The 21,382-nt window shown below is 44.5% G+C and overlaps 1 protein-coding gene across 1 annotated transcript in view; it reads right to left on the reverse strand.

Moving 5' to 3' along the window:
• The window catches only part of SHANK2 (SH3 and multiple ankyrin repeat domains 2), a 618,929-nt gene that overhangs the window by 214,465 nt on the left and 383,082 nt on the right, over positions 1-21,382 (reverse strand). Inside the window, exon 17 of the mRNA XM_084631101.1 lies at positions 18,330-18,405. Within this exon, the coding sequence (XP_084487227.1) occupies positions 18,330-18,405 (76 nt within the window). The remainder of the gene's footprint in view (positions 1-18,329; positions 18,406-21,382) is intronic.

Consider the following 21,382-nt stretch of genomic DNA (forward strand, 5'->3'; position numbering starts at 1 on the left):
GTGGTGGTAGCGGCCATTCCAAGGATAACGGGGGTAATATTTGTTACCTTGGGGAAGTTTTGACCTAAGCTGGTAAAGATAAGCTTAGGAGGTTTTTCATGCAGGTCCCCACATCTGTACCCTAGAGTTCAGAGTGGGGGAGGAACCTTGACAGCTTTCCTTATGGAGATTCCCACTTTTCTGTCCAGAAAAGGGGCTACAATGGATACACAAAGGAAACAGACACAGAGACCAATGCCAAAAATGTCAACTAATTTTGGGTGCTTGGATTCATTGTATAGCCTCAAGTCTGATTGTAATTTCATTCTTGAATAGTCTCCAGTATGCCCCCCTGTACGTTTATATTACAGAGGTAGAAAAAAAGATGCTGCCTGCAAATCACAGACCTGTCTTTTTACTTCCTATTTCAGCAGTTTCTCTGGATGCTCTCTACAATCATAAATGTAAAGAGCTCAGCCACAGTAGCATGTATGACAGTGTAAGAGGTAATGTGCTTTATCAGCTGCAGAAGCTGTTTATTGGAAAGCAAAACCATTTTCATTATTAACCAAAAAGTTTTGTTTTCAAGTATTATAGACGCGACATCTAGGGTGACCACCTTTTCAAAATGTGGAAACAGGACATGTGCAGAAGCCCCATCCCGCTCTGTGGCCCCAACTCCTGCTTCTCCTCTTCCCCCAAGCCCCCGCCCCTTGGCCAGGCCAGAGCCACAGCGGAGCCAGGCAGTGGTAAGAGCTGCCCAGGGAGGCCAGGCCACTGTGGGGAGCTCTGGACTGTCCATCTGCCCTGGGTTGGGTGCTGGGATACGCAAAAGTAGCCTCCAACCCATGTCCCTGCCCCCGGGGGCATGCCGCCCACAGCAGGTAGAGGGTCCACAGCTCCCGACAGTGGCTCAGGCTCTCCGGGTGGCTCTTACTACAGTACTACTCTGGCTTCTGGCCTGGTTGAGGCAGGGCATTGGAGGAAGAGGAGAACAGGAGGCAGGGCCTCATGGCGGGGGGGCACTAAGGCCCACCTTACCCCCCCCTCGCCCCTCCACCAGGAAGAGGCTGGTGTTGCCCCTGAGCCTCAGGCAAGTGCAGAGTGGCACCGCAGGGAATCTGGAACAAATGAGGTCTTAGAGTCATTCCCCATCTTTTCTCTGCCAGTCAACCATGGCTGGCATCTGCAGAGTCAATGTGGCACCATGCTCCAAACCGATGCACTTTGCTCATGGCATGGGTGGAGACTGAAATTGATTAAGATCACACCAAGGGCACGTAGTCCCATAAGAACCAAGTTGGGTCGCTGGGCTCAGTGGTCTTTGCTCTCTGTTGCACATCAAAAAGCAGCAGCTGGGATGAACATTCGCAGTCCCCTGACATCATTTATTCAGTTCTGAAACTTTGCCTCCGTATTCCCCCATTTACTGTGTTGCTATTGTTTGTTCATCCAACATTGTCTCACCTCGCCACAACCCATACAGGTGCTACCTTTGAGTTGCCCACCTTCACTCTCCCTGTTCGTTATAATTCTCACCCATCTTTCACTCCTCCACATTTACCGACTCTTCTTACACACAGAATCCTTTCAACTCCCTAAACTTAACTCTGGGTGTCTTCCCACCAAAATAACCCAGAGCTTTTATAATAATAAAGTAAAGAAATAATAATAATAAAACAATTAAAGACAAGGAACTAACAGAATATATGCCTTATAACATCCTCTTCACTACGTTTGTATGCTTTGCCCCCTCCCCCCCCATACACTGATTTGTCACTTTTTTATATTGTAATCTTTCCCAAGTACGGACTTTGTCTTTATAAGCATTGTGCTAGGCCCTGTACAAATGGTGCTCCAATCCCCAAAGGGACCTTTGAGTCCCGATTAAGTTATATTACAACAGTAGAAGCAAGGGAGTAAAGCACTTCAGTTCAGAGATTTGTCATCTGGAGCAGCAGAGTAGAGATAATGTAAGCCTGAAAAAGGAAAGACCTGAAAAGGGAAGCACGTATGAGAGTGTCAGGTGATGTCTGGGGTGGGTTGGCTCTGTTTCCCAACAAATAGCTGGACATGAGGCAACTGGGAAAGCTAAGGTGGTGTTTATATTTTTTATTTTAACTGCTTAGCCATCTGGAAAACATTCTTAGTTTAAAAAGAGATTTGGAACTATTTTATTTTCTTATTCATCTAGGAATGAGTTTCATCTCTTGCTGAGAAAGTGATTGAGAAACCAAGTTGGCTATTAAAGCACTTGGTCTTTTTCAAAGCAATTGCTATTGAAACCACCATGATACATTATTTCATTTCACCAGAGTGCTGCCTCTCCTACTACTGTACTAGATCCTCCTTGCTCACCTAGAGGGACAGATATGGCAAATGACTGGAGCACACAAGCTTTCATTTCCAGCTCCCTCAACGTTACACAAAGTCTGCAGCAAGCAGGCCAGGTACCTTCTTAGCAAGAAGAATGCCAAAAATAATGTTGTGAAGGACCACATAAAGTTACCTATATAAAACAAGTTGATAGCTATAAACTCTCTTTCCTATGGTTATTATTGCTACAGAATAGAGGAAAACTTCACAAGTGGTCATCACAGATCTTAAATCTAGGCTACAATGGATAACATGACAAAAATTTGGCAAATTATCATCTTCTTACGATAAGCTAGTTACCAAATAGCACTGGATACTGCAAGTTGGGATTGATGCCTGTTAGCAAAGTTGTAACTTACACTTACTACCTATACTAAATCCAATTTTATCAGTGGTAGAAGTCAGTTCTAGGAACTCAAATTTACCTCAAAATATTTAAAATAACCAAGTAATGGAAAGTAATACGACTATATCAAGTTTCTACAGAATCACTAGATCAAAATATTAAATTAAATTGTCATAAGTTAGAGGAAGAATTTTGTTTAGAAGTTCTAGACCTTTCAGAGCCATTTTAAAAATTCAAGCTGTCTGAAGAGTTCCGGTTCTTTTAAATAATTTTATTACACAACTGTGTAAAAGCTACTTTTTGGCACTGAATGAAGATGCTACGCGCACACACACACACGCGCGCTTCAAGACATGAATAGCGACTTTGCAGCTCATGTTGAGGTCCCCAAAAGCATGCTTCTACTCCCATGGAAAGGAATGGCAGAACTCCATTGGGTTCATTGGGAACATCAACAGTCCTGAAAATGTTTAGACTATCTGAATCACCCAAGTCTGCAAGATTTAGATGGAAAGACCTTCCATAGGAATTCAGAGATCCCAAAATAAGTGTTACCCTCTTCGCATAGGGACTCTGAAGCTCAAAGACCCATGGGTCGGTATAAGCAATTTTTGGATATTTATCTGATCCAAACCCAAATGCCAAACTTTTGGATGTACACCCTTCTAACTAAGACAGTTTTCAGACAGCTTTAACATATGCTGTGAGCCCTGGACCAAATCATGATCTAGTCCTAGCCTCAGAATCACGGTATGAGAATACAATGTACACAATATATGAAATAGCATATTTTTAGAACTAAATTTTACAGCTTTGACTTGATCAGATATGACATCTTCATATTACAATTCAAATTAGGGCATCTAATAATCCAAGAAATCACATTGTGACACACAGTTCCAAATAAAAATCACTAATTGTAGCCCACAAAATGCAGACCAAGGCATAATCCATCTTAATTCCACAGAAGCAAGAGAGAATCACTCAAGAACCCGCAAAGAGCTAATTCAGTAACATGACTGAAATGCCACCATTCTCTTACACTGAATGAAGGATGAGTGACAAATCACGTGACGCCTCTACCAACTTTTCAACCATCTGTGGAGCGTATCAGTAATGTTCAGACAGGAGGATATTCTACAATGCAAAAGCATCTACGGCTGCATTACTTGTAATCTAAAAACCTAAAGATAACTTTCCCTTTAAAAAAAGAAGACTAGTGTACTACAAATGAGTGAAACAATTCAGAACAAGCAGCCATGCCTAACTATTTAAACACTGAAGAACTGCCCCCCACCCCAAGGCATTTCACATGCTCTAACATTTTTTCCTCATTATAACTGCTGCTAACTACTTATTGTCCATGCTTTAGATGTATGTGCATGCATAATGGCTAAGTCTACCTTAATCATTAAATTTCAGCACTAGCACACCAAAGGAAATTTTCTTCTGTATGAAAAAATGCACATACACAAAACTATAATTACAAGCAGCCTTGATGATAAAAAGTGCCTAACATCTGCCAAACCAAATTCAACTGAAAGAATACGGAAGGAATCCCCAACTATATCATGATAGTGAGATAACCCATCTCTCCCCACCAAGGAGACAACAGAATGTCTAAAACCCAATGCCTGCAACCAAGAACCATTTTAAAAATACCTTCCAAAAATATGCAACAAAAAATATAAAATTGTCCCAGAAACAGAACAGATACACCCAAACTCGATTATACTGCTTATATAGGTTACACTTAACATGAAAAAATTCATAAAGAGGAATAGACATCATCTGACTGACAGATTTGACTAAAGGTATTCCCAGAAAAGCATACTGCTGGCTAATTACACTGCCAGCCTCTGCTTCACTATGCTCTAGATCTGGAGAACCCAGATGAGAGTGCAGAGTGCAAAACCTCTAAGATACCGATAGTGCCAATGCAATCCTGCAAAACTTATTAATAACCACTGACTATATTGCCAGTGATAGGTGTACATACTAAGGGTATGTCTACACTACTAAATTAGGTTGATCTTATAGAAGTCAATTTTTAGAAATTGATTTTATACAGTTGATTGTGTACGTCCCCACTAAGCACATTAAGTCAGCGGAGTGTCCTCAATACCATGGCTAGCATCAACTCATGGAGGGGTGCACTGTGGGTAGCTATCCCACAGTTGCTGCAGTCTCCGCTGCCCATTGGAGTTCTGGGTTAAGCTCCCAATGCCTGATGGGGCAAAAACATTGTCAAGGGTGGTTTGGGGTTGTCAGTCGCCCCTCCCTCCCCCTGTGAAAGCAACAGCAGACAATTGTTTTGCGCCTTTTTTCCCTGGGTTATCCGTGCAAATGCCATACCACGGGAAGCATGGAGCCCGCTCAGCTCACCGCTGCTGTTGTGAGCACTGTAAAACACCTCACGCATTATCCTGAAGTATCTGCAGAACCAGGCTAAGAGAAGCCAGCATGAGGACGATTGTGATGAGGACATGGACACAGATGTTCCTGAAAGCATGGGCTGTGGTAATTGGGACATCATGGTGGCAGTGGGGCTGGTTGATACAGTGGAATGCCAATTCTGGGCCCGGCAAACAAGCACAGACTGGTGGGACCACGTAGTGTTGTGGATATGGGATGATTCCCAGTGGCTGCGAAACTTTTGGATGCATAAGGCCACTTTCCTTGAACTTTGAGAGTTACTTTCCCCTGCCCTGAAGCGCAGGAATACCAAGATGAGAGCTGCCCTGACAGTTCAGAAGCAAGTGGCGATAGCCCTGTGGAAGCTTGCAATGCCTGACTGCTACTGATCAGTCGGGAATCAATTTGGAGAGGGCAAGTCTACTGTGGGGATTGCTGTGATCCAAGTAGCTAGTGCAATCACTGACATTCTGCTATCAAGGGCAGTGACTCTGGGAAATGTGCAGGTCATACTGGATGACTTTGCTGCAATGGGGTTCCTTAACTGTGGTGGGATGATAGACAGTACGCATATACCTATCTTGGCACCGGACCACCTTGCCAACCAGTAAAGTAATTCACAAGGAATACTTCTCAATGGTGCTGCAAGCACTGGTGGATCACAAGAGATGTTTCACCGACATCAACATGGGATGGCTGGGAAAGGTGCATGATGCTCGCATCTTTAGGACCTCCGGGCTGTTCGAGCAGTTGCAAGAAGAGTCTTACTTCCCAGACCAGAAAATTGCCATTGAGGATGTCGAAATGCCAACAGTTATCCAGCCTACCCCTTGCTCCCATGGCTCAAGAAGCTGTACACAGACGGCCTGGACAGTAGTAAGGAGCAGTTCAACTATAGGCTGAGCAAGTTCAGAATGGCAGTAGAATGTGCCTTTGGACTTTAAAAGCTCGCTGGCACTGTTTGCTGACTAGGTTAGACCTCAGCGCAACCAACATTCCCATTGTTATTGTTGCTTACTCTATACTATCTGTGAATAAGGGGGAGATGTTTATGGTGGGGTGGAAGGTTGAGGCAAATCGCCTGGTGGCCAATTTTGAGCAGCCAGACACCAGGGCAATTAGAAGAGCATAGCTAGGCATGCTGCGCATCAGAGGCTTTGAAAGCCAGTTTCATGACTGGCCAGGCTACAGCGTAACAGCTGTGTGTTTTTCTCCTTGCTGCAAACCCCCTTTGTTGATTTTAATTCCCTGTAAGCCAACCACCCTCTCCTCTTCAATCACAGCTGGCAAAGGAAATAAAGTAACTATTGTTTTGAAACCATGCATTCTCTCTTTATTAATTAAAAAAAAAAGTGAGATAACTGACAAGGTAGCCCGAGTGTGGGGTGCGGGAGGAGGAAAGGACAAGGCCACATTGCTTATTGTAGCCACACTACAAATCAAAACTGTTTGAATGACAGCCTTCTGTTGCTTGGGCTATCCTCTGGAGTGGAGTGGCTGGGTGCCTGGTGTCTCTGTCCGCGCGTTCTTGGGCATCTGGGTGAGGAGGATATGGAACTTTGGGAGGAGGGCAGGTGGTTATACAATGGATGTCTGTGATCCTGTTGGCTTTCCTACAGCTCCAACAGACGCTTCATCATGTCCGTTTGCTCTCCCATTAGCCTCAGCATCACCTCCTGCCTCTGCTCTTCGCACTCACTAAATGCTTTCCTGGCCTCTGCCACTGAATGCCTCCATGCATTAAGCTGTGCCCTATCAGGGCGGGAGGACTGCATGAGCTCGGAAAACATGTCATCGCGAGTGTGTTTTTTTCGCCTTCTAATCTGCAATAACCTCAGGGACGGAGATGATAGGAGGAGCATAGAAACATTTGCAGCTGCAGTGGGGGAAAAAAGGGAGAGTAAAATTTAAGATGATACTGCTGTGATCCAAGTAGCCAGTGCAATCACTGACATTCTGCTATCAAGGGCACTGAGAACAAAAAAGGGAGACTCTTTCACAGTGAATCAAACAATTCACAGCAGACAGCACATGTGCTTTAGGTACAAGGTCACATTTTGCCTTTTACATTGAGCGCATGCCAGTATGGTGATACATCTCACACGGCTGGGCAACAGAATTCGGTTTCCAGGCAGCCATTGTAAGCCTTTTGGTACACAGGGTTGGCTTCTTATGCCTTCATATCATGTGGGAATGGTTTCAAACTGCAGCGCCATCCTCTCCCATAGCAAGCAATGCCGGTTGGGTTTCACATTTAAAAAGAGGGGCTGCGGTTTTCGGGTGGATGTGCAGCACACACCTACCCCCACCCCACTGCGTGGCTATTCTCTGGGATGATCCCCTCACCCCATCGCGTGGCTATTGTCTGGGATGATCCCTTTTAGCCAAGTGCAAACAACCCAGCATTAACGGGGTCCTTTTACTGTTCCCTTACAAAAATTCCCCTATTTCAACCAGGCTACCATGAATGATTTCACTTTCCTGAGGCTAACACAGAAAGATAAAGACCGAATGTTGCTTGAATGTGACCAAAACCCAGGACCATTCGCTGCCATGCTTTGTGCTGCAATGATTCCTGACTACTTGCTACTGGCTTGGCATGGTAAAGTGTCCTACTGTGGAGGATGAAATAAGGCAGCCCTCCCCAGAAACCTTCCGCAAAGGCTTTCAGAGTACCTCCAGGAGAGCTTTATGGAGATGTCCCTAGAGGATTCCCACTCCATCCCCAGACTCATTAACAGACTTTTCAAGTAGCTGTACTGGCCGCGAATGCAACCTAATTCTTCAGGGCAAATCAAACGTTAAACACTATTGCTTTTAAACCCTGTACTGTAGTTGCAAATGTGCACTCACCAGAGCTGCCTCCTCCGCCTTCAGGGTTGGGGATCCCGCCTTGGGAGGGTATTGGCTCTAGGGTGATGAAAAGGTCCTGGCTGCCAGAGAGAAAGGATTCACCACCTGCCTGCTGTGCATTCTCCTCCTCCTCCACAAAATCCTCCTCCCTGTTGTGTGAGACTCCCCCCTTGCAGGTGTCCATGGACAGTGGTGGGGTAGTGGTAGGGTCCCCCCCTAGAATGCCATACAGCTGATCACAGAAGCAGCATGTCTTGGGCTCTGACCCAGAGCAACCATTTCCTCCTTTGTCTTTTGATAGGCTTGCCTGAGCTCCTTAGCTTTCATGCAGCATGGCTGTGTGTCCCTGTTGTAACCTCTCTCCACCATGCCCTGTGTGATTTTGGCATATATATTAGCATTTCTTCTTTTTGATAGGAGTTTGGCCTGCACAGATTCTTCTCCCCATACAGCAATCCGATTCAGTGTCTCCCTTTCAGTCCATGCTGGAGCTCGTTTGCAATTCTGGGGGGACTGCATGGTCACTTGTGCTGCTGAGCTCGCCATGCTGACCAAACAGGAACTGAAATTCAAAATTTCCTGGGGCTTTTACTGTGTACCTGGCTAGTGCATTGGGCAGCACTTTGAACTCCAGAGTGGGCACATTGGAGCACTCTGGGATAGCTCCTGGAGGCCCAATACCGTCGAATTGCATCTGCACTACCCAAAATTCGACCTAGTAAGGTCAATTTTAGCACTACTCCCCTCACCAGGGAGGAGTACAGAAACAGATTTTAAGAGCCCGTCAGGTCAATGGAACGGGGCTGGTTGAGTAGACGCATTCATTTTAAAAATTGACCTAACGCGGCTAAATTCGACCTAACCCTGTAGTGTAGACCAGGGCTAAGTGAACTTCTGACAAGTTCCTCCCTTTAGGGCCATGCATGGAGGGATGCTGGATTCACCACATAAAAATTAAATTAAAATGCATGGTTGCCACACTGTGATCAAGGAGAATGCCCTTTCTGACTCCCTGTCCAGCGTCAGTTATGGCCAGACCTCCCCCAAAGGCATCCATCCAGTTTAAGTATAATACAGATGGACAAGGACATGATAGAGTTGTGAAGCACCTGAGACAAGGCTATAGGGCTATGTCTACCCTGTAATTAAACATCTGCGGCTGGCCCATGTCAGCTGACTCTGACTCTTGGGACTCGGGCTAAGGGATTGTTTAATTGCAGAGTAGATCATAGAATCATAGAATATCAGAGTTGGAAGGGACCTCTGGAGGTCATCTAGTCCAACCACCTGCCCAGAGCAGGCCCAATCCCCAACTAAATCATCCCAGCCAGGGCTTTGTCAAGCCTGACCTTAAAAACTTCTAAGGAAAGGGATTCCACCACCTCCCTAGGTAACGCATTCCAGTGTTTCACCACCCTCCTAGTGAAAAAGTTTTTCCTAATATCCAACCTAAATCTCCCCCACTGCAACTTGAGACCATTACTCCTTGTCCTGTCATCTGCTATCACTGAGAATAGTCTAGATCCATCCTCTAGACTGTTTTGGCTCTGGCTGCAGCAGGAGTTCTGGGACCCCGTGAGGGGGAAGGATCCAAGAGGTTGGGCTCCAGCCTGAGCCCAAGTGTCTACACAGCAATTAAACAGCACCTTTCCCCATGCCAGCTGATAGGGACCAGCTGTGGGTGTTTAACTGCAGTATAGACATACAAAATCAGCTTGTCTCTTAGGGTAAATTGTTTTTCTTGTAGCACACACTTAATACAAGTATAAAGGATTACACCATTTGTAGTCACTGAAAAGTTAGAGCTCAAGATCACTGAAAGAGATCCCTCAATCACTGTCGGATGTAATACAACATTAAAATAATCCCAATACCATGGTAATCCAAGCTTCTGTATCATGTAAGAAACCTAAAATGCCAAGTGCTATGTATCACAGATACAGAATAAGGCACAGATGGTAGCATAACACTTCTGTTAGCCATCACTACAGCAGAGAGTATGGGGGGTACACCTGCTTAACCTCACCTGAAAAAATCACTTGTCACATTTTGCAAATCATTTAGATAGATTTGGATTGGTAAACATGGTGACATTATTCAGCATATATCCCCTTCCTCTTATAAACTATGAATCTGTAAGGGCATAATGGATACCTGTCCTCTTCTTCACAGTTGAAAAGAGGTTTAATGAATCACAAAAACGTTTGCTTTACTAAACTTCACTTGTCTAAAATGAAAAATGCCACATTCAGGATGTTTGGTTCAAATACATCAGCCTATTAATATGAATGTTTAAATCATGTACTAACTTTTGCACAGTGTGTTTTGCTCTGGTTAAAAAAAAAAAAGGAGGTGGGACTTTTTCAGCGGAGTATTCAAGAAACTGAAAGGGACACATGTGAGAACCAAGTCACCTTTGAAAAAGAACTGAATCGGGAGTTAAATCAAAGTGCTAAGGATTCAATCCTGTCTTCCACAACAACCTGATTATCTTATAAAAGCAACAACTTTACTAAAGCAGCAATTACTTTGAAAATAACTAGTCATTGCACTATAGTCTTCCCTTACAGTGCCAGGATTCATGACAGAGAAAGTGATCAAAGCAAGGTACAAATCTGGAAATAGTTCATTGGGAACAAGACTGCTGTCAACAGAACATTACTCCAGAACTGTATTAGTTTGACATCTCTCTTCCTTTCAGTTATTCTTTTCCCTGTGGGGAGCTCCTAACTTGGGGACTAAATCTATTAGGCCTAGGCAAAAAATGTCTATGTTATGGGCCAGTTTTTAATATGGGCTCCTTTTCTGCACCCACAGATGACAGACAAAATTGATGTCACTGTTTAGATCAGAGGTAGACAAACTATGGCCCGTGGGCCAGATCCAGCCTACGAGCCGTTTTAAGCCAGCCCGTGAGCTCCCGCTGAGGAGTGGTGTCCGGGGCTTGCCCCTCTCTGGCTCTCCAGCCAGAGTGCTGCATCAGGAGCCGCACCATGTGGCTCAGCCCTGCTCCAGCACTCCAGCTGGGGCACTGGGTCCAGGGCCGCGCCACTTGGCTCCTGGAAGCAGCTGCATGGCCCTGCTCCAGCTCCTATGCTCCAGCTCCTAGTAAGAAGGTGATATGGCCCTGCTCCAGCTCCAGCTCATAGTAAGAATATGGATATGGAAGGGGGGGCGGGGTTCAGCTGTTGTGACCTGCACTGGATGTGCCATGTTTGTCTTTCTTCCACAGGACAGAAGCGACTTTGTACAGACAAAGTGCAAGCTGGTCTCCATATTGGAAGAGAAGATTGAAGGTCTGGAGCAACAGATAACGACCCTGCGTTGCATACGAGAAACGGAGGATTTTCTGGACAAAAGTCAGGATATGCTTCTACGGGCACAAAGCTCTAAAGATTTAGAGCAGGTTGCACAGCGGAGCCAAGAGGCCAGTGAAGAAGCTTGGCAACATGTGACCTCCAGAAGAAGAAGGGAGAATGTCCGGGTTCCAGCAACGCGGACACAGGTAACTAACCGCTTTCACGTTCTCTCCACAGGTACCGTTGCGGAGAGTGGACCAGATGACATGTCTGGGGGGAGAAAGCAGAAGGAGACTCCGCCAGTTGAAAGGCATGAGATGCACTGTCCTGAGATGGGGGGTTCCACGACCACCACTCCCAAGAGAAGGAGGCGGGTGGTGGTGGTCGGGGACTCTCTACTCCGGGGGACTGAGTCATCTATCTGCCGCCCTGACCGGGAAAACCGAGAAGTCTGCTCCTTGCCAGGGGCTAAGATTCGCGATGTAACAGAGAGACTGCCGAGACTCATCAAGCCCTTGGATTGCTACCCCTCCCTGCTTCTCCACGTGGGAACCAATGATACTGCCAAGAATGACCTTGAGCGGATCACTGCGGACTACGTGGCTCTGGGAAGAAGGATAAAGGAGTTTGAGGTGCAAGTGGTGTTCTCGTCCATCCTCCCCGTGGAAGGAAGAGGCCTGGGTAGGGACCGTCGAATCATGGAAGTCGACGAATGGCTACGCAGGGGGTGTCAGAGAAGGCTTTGGATTCTTTGACCATGGGATGAGTCAAGGAAGGAGGAGTGCTGGGCAGAGATGGGCTCCACCTTACGAAGAGAGGGAAGAGCATCTTTACGAGCAGGCTGGCTAACCTAGTGAGGAGGGCTTTAAACTAGGTTCACCAGGGGAAGGAGACCAAAGCCCTGAGGTAAGTGGGAAAGCGGGATACCGGGAGGAAGCACAGGCAGGAAGGTCTGTGGGGGGAGGGCTCCTGCCTCATACTGAGAATGAGGGGCGATCAGCAGGTTCTCTCAAGTGCTTATATACGAATGCACAAAGCCTTGGAAACAAGCAGGGAGAACTGGAGGTCCTGGTGATGTCAAGGAATTATGACGTGATTGGAATAACAGAGACTTGGTGGGATAACTCACATGACTGGAGTACTGTCATGGATGGTTATAAACTGTTCAGGAAGGACAGAAAAGGTGGGGGAGTAGCACTGTATGTAAGGGAGCAGTATGACTGCTCAGAGCTCCAGTACAAAACTGCAGAAAAACCTGAGTGTCTCTGGATTAAGTTTAGAAGTGTGAGCAACAAGAGTGATGTAGTGGTGGGAGTCTGCTATAGACCACCAGACCAGGGGGGATGAGGTGGACAAGGCTTTCTTCCGGCAGCTTGCGGAAGCTACTAGATCGCACGCCCTGGTTCTCATGGGTGACTTTAATTTTCCTGATATCTGCTGGGAGAGCAATACAGCGGTGCATAGACAATCCAGGAAGTTTTTGGAAAGCGTAGGGGACAATTTCCTGGTGCAAGTGCTAGAGGAGCCAACTAGGGAGGGGAGCTTTTCTTGACCTGCTGCTCACAAACAGGGAAGAATTAGTGGGGAAAGCAAAAGTGGACAGGAATCTGGAAGGCAGTGACCATGAGTTGGTTGAGTTCAGGATCCTGACACAGGGAAGAAAGGTAAGCAGCAGGATACGGACCCTGGACTTCAGGAAAGCAGACTTCGACTCCCTCAGGGAACAGATGGGTAGGATCCCCTGGGGGACTAACATGAAGGGGAAAGGAGTCCAGGAGAGCTGGCTGTATTTCAAGGAATCCCTGTTGAGGTTACAGGGACAAACCATCCCGATGTGTCGAAAGAATAGTAAATATGGCAGGCGACCAGCTTGGCTTAATGGTGAAATCCTAGCGGATCTTAAACATAAAAGAAGCTTATAAGAAGTGGAAGGTTGGACATATGACCAGGGAAGAGTATAAAAATATTGCTCGGGCACGTAGGAATGAAATCAGGAGGGCCAAATCGCACCTGGAGCTGCAGCTAGCGAGAGATGTTAAGAGTAACAAGAAGGGTTTCTTCAGGTATGTTGGCAACAAGAAGAAAGCCAAGGAAAGTGTGGGCCCCTTAATGAATGAGGGAGGCAACCTAGTGACAGAGGATGTGGAAAAACCTAATGTACTCAATGCTTTTTTTGCCTCTGTCTTCACTAACAAGGTCAGCTCCCAGACTGCTGCGCTGGGCATCACAACATGGGGAATAGATGGCCAGCCCTCTGTGGAGAAAGAGGTGGTTAGGGACTATTTAGAAAAGCTGGACGTGCACAAGTCCATGGGGCCGGACGAGTTGCATCCGAGAGTGCTAAAGGATCTGGCGGCTGTGATTGCAGAGCCATTGGCCATTATCTTTGAAAACTCGTGGCGAACGGGGGAAGTCCCGGATGACTGGAAAAAGGCTAATGTAGTACCAATCTTTTAAAAAGGGAAGAAGGAGGATCCTGGGAACTACAGGCCAGTCAGTCAGCCTCACTTCAGTCCCCGGAATAATCATGGAGCAGGTCCTCAAAGAATCAATCCTGAAGCACTTAGAGGAGAGGAAAGTGATCAGGAACAGTCAGCATGGATTCACCAAGGGAAGGTCATGCCTGACTAATCTAATCGCCTTCTATGATGAGATTACTGGTTCTGTGGATGAAGGGAAAGCAGTGGATGTATTGTTTCTTGACTTTAGCAAAGCTTTTGACATGGTCTCCCACAGTATTCTTGTCAGCAAGTTAAAGAAGTATGGGCTGGATGAATGCACTAGAAGGTGGGGAGAAAGTTGGCTAGATTGTCGGGCTCAACGGGTAGTGATCAATGGCTCCATGTCTAGTTGGCAGCCGGTGTCAAGTGGAGTGCCCCAGGGGTCGGTCCTGGGGCCGGTTTTGTTCAATATCTTCATAAATGATCTGGAGGATGGTGTGGATTGCACTCTCAGCAAATTTGCGGATGATACTAAACTGGGAGGAGTGGTAGATACGCTGGAGGGCAGGGATAGGATACAGAGGGACCTAGACAAATTGGAGGATTGGGCCAAAAGAAATCTGATGAGGTTCAATAATGATAAGTGCAGGGTCCTCAACTTAGGATGGAAGAACCCAATGCACAGCTACAGACTAGGGACCGAATGGCTCGGCAGCAGTTCTGCGGAAAAGGACCTAGGGGTTACAGTGGACAAGAAGCTGGATATGAGTCAGCAGTGTGCCCTTGTTGCCAAGAAGGCCAATGGCATTTTGGAATGTATAAGTAAGGGCATAGCGAGCAGATCGAGGGACGTGATCGTCCCCCTCTATTCAACATTAGTGAGGCCTCATCTGGAGTACTGTGTCCAGTTTTAGGGCACCACACTACAAGAAGGATGTGGATAAATTGGAAAGAGTCCAGTGAAGGGCAACAAAAATGATTAGGGGTCTGGAACACATGACTTATGAGGAGAGGCTGAGGGAACTGGGATTGTTTACTCTGCAGAAGAGAAGAATGAGGAGGGATTTGATAGCTACTTTCAACTACCTGAGAGGTGGTTCCAGAGAGGATGGTTCTAGACTATTCTCAGTGGTAGAAGAGGACAGGACAAGGAGTAATGATCTCAAGTTGCAGTGGGGGAGGTTTAGGTTGGATATTAGGAAAAACTTTTTCACTAGGAGGGTGGTGAAACACTGGAATGCGTTGCCTAGGGAGGTGGTGGAATCTCCTTCCTTAGAAGTTTTTAAGGTCAGGCTTGACAAAGCCCTGGCTGGGATGATTTAATTGGGGATTGGTCCTGCTTTTGAGCAGGTGGTTGGACTGGATGACCTCCTAAGGTCCTTTCTAACCCTGATATTCTATGCGCGCCAATGGGAGCTGCAAGGGCAGTGCCTGTGGATGGGGCAGCGTGCAGAGCTGCCTGGCCGCACCTCCATACTGGAGAAGGGACATGCCACTGCTTCCGAGAACCGCTGGAGAAAAGCACCGCTGGAGAAAAGCGCCGCTTGGAGCCTGCATCCCTGAGCCTCTCCCCATGCCCCAACCCACTGCCACAGCCCTGAACCCACTCTAGCTCGCCAAACCCCTCAATCCCAGCCCCACCACAGAACCTGTACCCCTTCCCCAGCCCTGATCCCCCTCCGAACCCCTCAGTCCCAGCCCAGAGCACCCTCCTGCACCTCAAACTCCTCATCCCCAATCCTACCCCAGAGCCTGCCCCCACAACCAGAGCCCTCACCATTTCCCACATCCCAACCCCAATTTTGTGAACATTTATGGCCCACCATACAATTTCTATTCCCCGATGTGGCCCTCAGGCCAAAAAGTTTGCCCACCCCTGGTTTAGATGTACTGAATTTGCAACCAGTCAGCTGCTTAAGCATCTAGTTGTGCTTAGTGTTGCAGATTCAAGGAAATTAGGTCTACTGAGGACCTATTTAAACCAGACCCTATATCTACTCCATTTTGCAGAACAGAAAAAGTAATGGGGTATTCCTCCGCTAAGTGCATGGGCTAAAGAAACAGTTTTGCCTTTCTTGATGGAATTGTTCCATAATATACACAAAAACTAATTTCACCTGTATGCAAGAAACTAACACACATTCTTCAAGCTAATTCATTTTAAATAAACTAATGGCACAGTGTTTCTACATAATGCATTTTTAGTTTTTTTTAGAGAAAGTGTGTTTATTTCATATAGGTTAAGTGGATTCTTCAATGTCTGTTGATAAAGCTTATTATAGTTCCCACAACTTTTTTTTCCTATTAGCTCAAGCTCCATTTTTACAACCTGGTAGTCGTTACTACACCTACTGGGTCCAGTTTGGTAACCTAGTAACTGGAGGAGAAAAAAACCTAAGCATCATTATTTTTCTTCCATACTTGAGCTAGCCTGGAAGAGCCCAGGAAAACTTTGTTGTCTCCCTTCTCCTCTTAACATACCTCATTGTGAAGCCAGTGAAGTGATCTACATGAGAAATGCTCTAATATTTAATTCCTAATGGAGGGTAACATGATGCCCTTTCCTTCAATTCTCTCACCATATTTATTAAACCAATTGAGCAATGGAAACTTTTCCTCCACTTCTTCCTCAAATTAAGCTCTGCTCACCCACAGAAGTGTTGTACTACTACTTATTTTCAACAAATAGGACCAGATTTTCTGTTGGCAGAACTCGACTGAAGTCAGCGCAGTTATGCCAACAAAGAATGTGGCTCATTATTTAATGACAAACTTGGTTTGTCAAAAACTTAGTTCTATAGAATATTTCCTTTGACAAAACATAAGCATTTAGGAACTCTGAGAAAACATGCTTGTAGACCAGGGTGGGGTGGCTATAGCTCCTCGTTTTACCAGAACAGCTCCATTCCTTATAGATGAAATAGCCCCATCACTAGAGATTTACAGAGTAATAAAGGACCACACTCTTTAAACAAATCTGTTATTATTGGGCACTTAACTAAATATTTAGTATCTCATACTACATCAAGGGAGTTGTAGTTTTATGTAGTTCACAGCGTACAGACTATGGAAGTCTATAGAATCATAGAATATCAGGGTTGGAAGGGACCTCAGGAGGTTATCTAGTCCAACCCCCTGCTCAAAGCAGGACCAATCCCCAATTAAAATCATCCCAGCCAGGGCTTTGTCAAGCCTGACCTTAAAAACTTCTAAGGAAGGAGATTCTACCACCTCCCTAGGTAACGCATTCCAGTGTTTCACCACCCTCCTAGTGAAAAAGTTTTTCCTAATATCCAACCTAACCCTCCCCCACTGCAACAGTCTACCTAGTATACTTTATCCTGTGCATCTTTGCAACCATGAAGGTGCAGTCCTGGTTCCTGTAAAAAGCCCCACTAATGGGCCTGATCACAAAGAAGCTATGTGAAGGTCCAAAATATGTTCCTCTCCAGCTAAATCAGAGTATCAAGGGTGCTGTTCTGTGACCTGCCACACACTGGCTACAGTAGACTGCAGCAGCAACATGCAGGGTGAGGTAAAAGAGGTCAATCCGCATAGTTGCATGTCCACCAATGATGTCACCAAAACATTATTCTGTGTTCTCATGTGCAGTGGAATACCACTAGTCCCACTGCCTTTTCAGCAGCACATGCCTGCTGAGGGGAGAGTAGGATAGGATCTTGGTGGATGGAAGTCTTAAAACAAAAACAAAAAAAAACCTCACCACCAGTCACTTAACTAGCTTTATTAGGAATTGCAAAATTATCCACTAATCTTCAGGACAAGGATGCTAAGAAAGTTGTGTGTCATCTTATGTTGCTAGCAAATATTTTTAAAATACTTGCATGAAATTGTGTCTTCATTAAATTACAGCATTTCAGAATTTATCAATACACTGGTTTAGGCAGTGCATATTTCTTGAAAAAACTAATCCTAATTAGATAGTCAGGACAGGAGAGTGGAGAGCCTTCACACCAGGGAAAAAATAAACATTTTCAATATGCCACCATTATTATCCCAGTGCTATGGTAAAAGAGAAGATTGAGTTTCTGTGCTGCAAGATCACCCTCCCTGCCAGAAGTTGGTCATGCTCATGGTGTGTGGGGGAGGGGAAACCCTGTTTAAAAAACAAAAACAGATACTTAGCAGAAACAGCAAGAAAAAGAATCCCACAATTTACAGTTAAATTGATTTCTACTCAATGTTGCTTCAGATGGAGAATCACCCCTTAAAACAACTAAATATGAGAACCTATTGCATGGCCCTCTTACCAGGGTTTGTGGTCCTGCAACCAGATAGTGTTCTATTTACACTGCAAAGATCATCATCAAAGGCTCAATTCTGCAAAGCACTGGGTGTCTTGAACTCCTACCGATTTCCATGGCAGTTGGGAACACTTGGCCCCTTACAGAATAGGGCCTTAAATTCTCCCTCTTTAGAGAGGCTGCAGCACTAAAGTAGATTCAGTTGCTCTGGCTGAGTTTTGAAGACCCAATTCCTACCTGAATAATATGTTAATATAATCCTATATTTACAAAAGATGTAAAGAGATTGTTTTATGCTTAAAAAAACTAAAGTTCTGTAATCCGAATATTACTAGCTAAAAGGAAGACATCTTACCTTAAAGCATCAAAGCTGTCATATGATCCAACTGTGTAGTGTCTAAACAATTTCTTTGTTCTATCCGTTCGAGTTTCTGCATAAAGATGGAAGATACAAAACTTTTAATAATACTTCTATACTTCTAGAAGGAAAAATAATCTAGTGCCCTTTTTATTTGTAATTTGAAACCAGATATTATTTTCTCTGTTTTATATTAATACAAACCACTGGAAGTACCTCAAAGTATGGTCTCAAGTGCTTCAGGTGAGAAAAATGTTAATTTTGCAAATGATAAAAATATAGATATTCCACATCACACACACACACACACACACACACACACACACACACACCAGAGTACAAAATTAGCAGTAATTTTTCTTCGAGTGCATCACTAACAACAAATTCTCCTTACTCAGAAAGATCAGATCAGATGTTGCAAGTTACTTGACAAAGCTGTCCACATCACCACCTGGAAGCTCCTGACAACCAACCAATCTGATTTTCCCCCTAGATTGGACTAAAAATATCAAACCCCTTTTTAGTAAGTAAATAAGTAAGTAAATAACATGCATGCAAAATAGTAATTTTGGACTTTGGGACCACAATCAAAACCATTTGAATAATTCATAACTAGCAGTAAGAAAATGGGGGCACAGGAAGAGATGTGTGCGCTCTCATCCATCATTGCCAAGCAAATCACAAAAGAAAACGTCGGTGTGGAATTTGTACTCCCTTTACACCTGTACAGGGGTAACACTGTTGGAATACAAAAGGCCTCAAAAGGGATGAAGTATAGCAATATACCTGCCAAAAAGCCATTTGAAAAAGAAGTCAGCCATGTTACAGCTTGGGAGACACTTCTTTGAAAAAATATATAAACCCTACAGATGGGAATGACAGCATCAACCTAATCTCCAAGACCACAAACTCTTTTTTCAAATAAATCCCCCTTCCACTTTTCCAGACCCTATTATCATATTAACATTGGTTTAATGTTGATAAAAGTTTAAGTAAAGGTTTAAATTTAGCATCACATATACAAAATAATGTGTAGTTGTTCTCTGAAGATGTACAGCAAAACCTATCAATAAAAAGGAGCTTTTAAAAAGTATATCAGGAACATCCTAACAATGGTATTGGTCCATTACTAGATGGAAATAGTAGAATCACCAACAATAATGCAGAAAGGATAAGTGTTCAATAAATATTTCTGTTCTCTATTTGGGAAAAAAGTGAAAGAGTCATATCTTAGGATACCACTTTCTCCATTCCACTAGTATCTCAGGGGGATACTATACAGCAGCTCCTAAAGTCAGACATTTAAAAAAAAAAATCAGCAGGTCTGGATATCTTGCACTCCAGGGTTCTTAAAGAGCTGGCTTAGAAATTTGCTGGACCATTAACGTTGATGTTCAAAAAGTCTTGGGGCACTGCAGAAGTTCTAAAAGACTGGGGGGGGGGGGAAGCTAATGTTGCGTCAATATTTAAAAAGTGTAAATGGGATGACCAAGGTAATTATAGGCCTGTCATCGATCCTGGGCAAGATAATAGAGTGGCTCATGAAAGAAAGACAGAAAGGAGGGTGGTAATAATTAATGCCAATCAACATGGGTTTATATCAGCCTTTATGAGATTACGAGTTTGATCAAAGTAATAGTGTTGATGCAATATAGTTAAACTTCTGTAAAGCATTTGACTTGGTACCACACAACATTTTGATTTAAAAATTGAATATAAAATTAATATGGCACACATTAAATGGATTAAAAACTGGCTAAATTATAGCTCTTCAAATATAATTGTAAATGGAGAATCAAGTGGGTGTGTTTCTAGTGGGGCCCTGGAGGGATCAATTCTTGACTATTTAACACTATCATCTATGACCTGGAAGAAAACAAAATCATCACTAAAAGTTTGCAGATTACACAAAAATTGAGGGAGTGGTACAAATAAAGAGAATGGGTCACTGACATAGGAGGGATCTGGATCACTTGGTAAGTTGGGCTCAAGCAAATATGCATTTTCATATGGCTAAATGTAAATGTATACACCTAGGAACAAAGAACATAGGCCATACTTACAGGATGTGGGACTCCATCCTGGGAAGCAGTGATTCAAAAACTTTTGGGGATTGTCAAGGTTCCGTCCCCACTCTGAACTCTAGGGTACAGATGTGGGGACCTATATGAAAGACCCCCTAAGTTTATTTTTACCAGCTTAGGTTAAAAACTTCCCCAAGGTACAAACTTTGCCTTGTCTTTAAACTGCATGCTGCCACCACCAAGCATGTTAAACAAAGAATAGGGAAAGAACCCACTTGGAGACTTCTTCCCCCAAAATATCCCCCCAGGCCCTATACTCCTTTTCCTGGGGAAGGCTTGATAAAAATCCTCACCAATTTTTACAGGTGAACACAGACCCAACCCTTGGATCTTAAGAACAATAAAAAAAAATCAATCAGGTTCTTAAAAGAAGAATTTTAATTAAAGAAAAGGTAAAAGTATCACCTCTGTAAAATCAGGATGGTCAATACCTTACAGGGTAATCAGATTCAAAACATAGAGAATCCCTCTAGGCAAAACCTGAAGTTACAAAAAGACACAAAAACAGGAATATACATTCCATCCAGCACAGCTTATTTTACCAGCCATTAAACAAAAGGAAATCTAACGCATTTGTAGCTAGATTACTTACTAACAGGAGTTGTAAGGCTGCATTCCTGATCTGTTCCCGGCAAAAGCGTCATCACAGATAGACTAACCCTTTGTTTTCCCCCCCTTCCCAATTTGAAAGTATCTTGTCCCCTCATTGGTCATTTTGGGTCAGTTGCCAGCGAGGTTACCTTAGCTTCTTAACCCTTTACAGGTGGAAGGGTTTTGCCTCTGGCCAGGAGGGATTTTATAGCACCATATACAGAAAGGTGGTTACCCTTCCCTTTATATTTATGACAGGGATTGTGGTGGATGATCAGCTGAACACGAGCTCCTAGTGTGACACTGGCCAAAAGTGCTAATGCCATCCTTGCATGCGTAAACAGGGGAATCTTGAGTAGGAGCAGAGAGATCATT

The sequence above is a fragment of the Lepidochelys olivacea genome, assembly GCF_965140295.1.
Source record: "Lepidochelys olivacea isolate rLepOli2 genome assembly, chromosome: 6".
In the NCBI taxonomy this organism is placed as follows: Eukaryota; Metazoa; Chordata; order Testudines; family Cheloniidae; genus Lepidochelys; species Lepidochelys olivacea.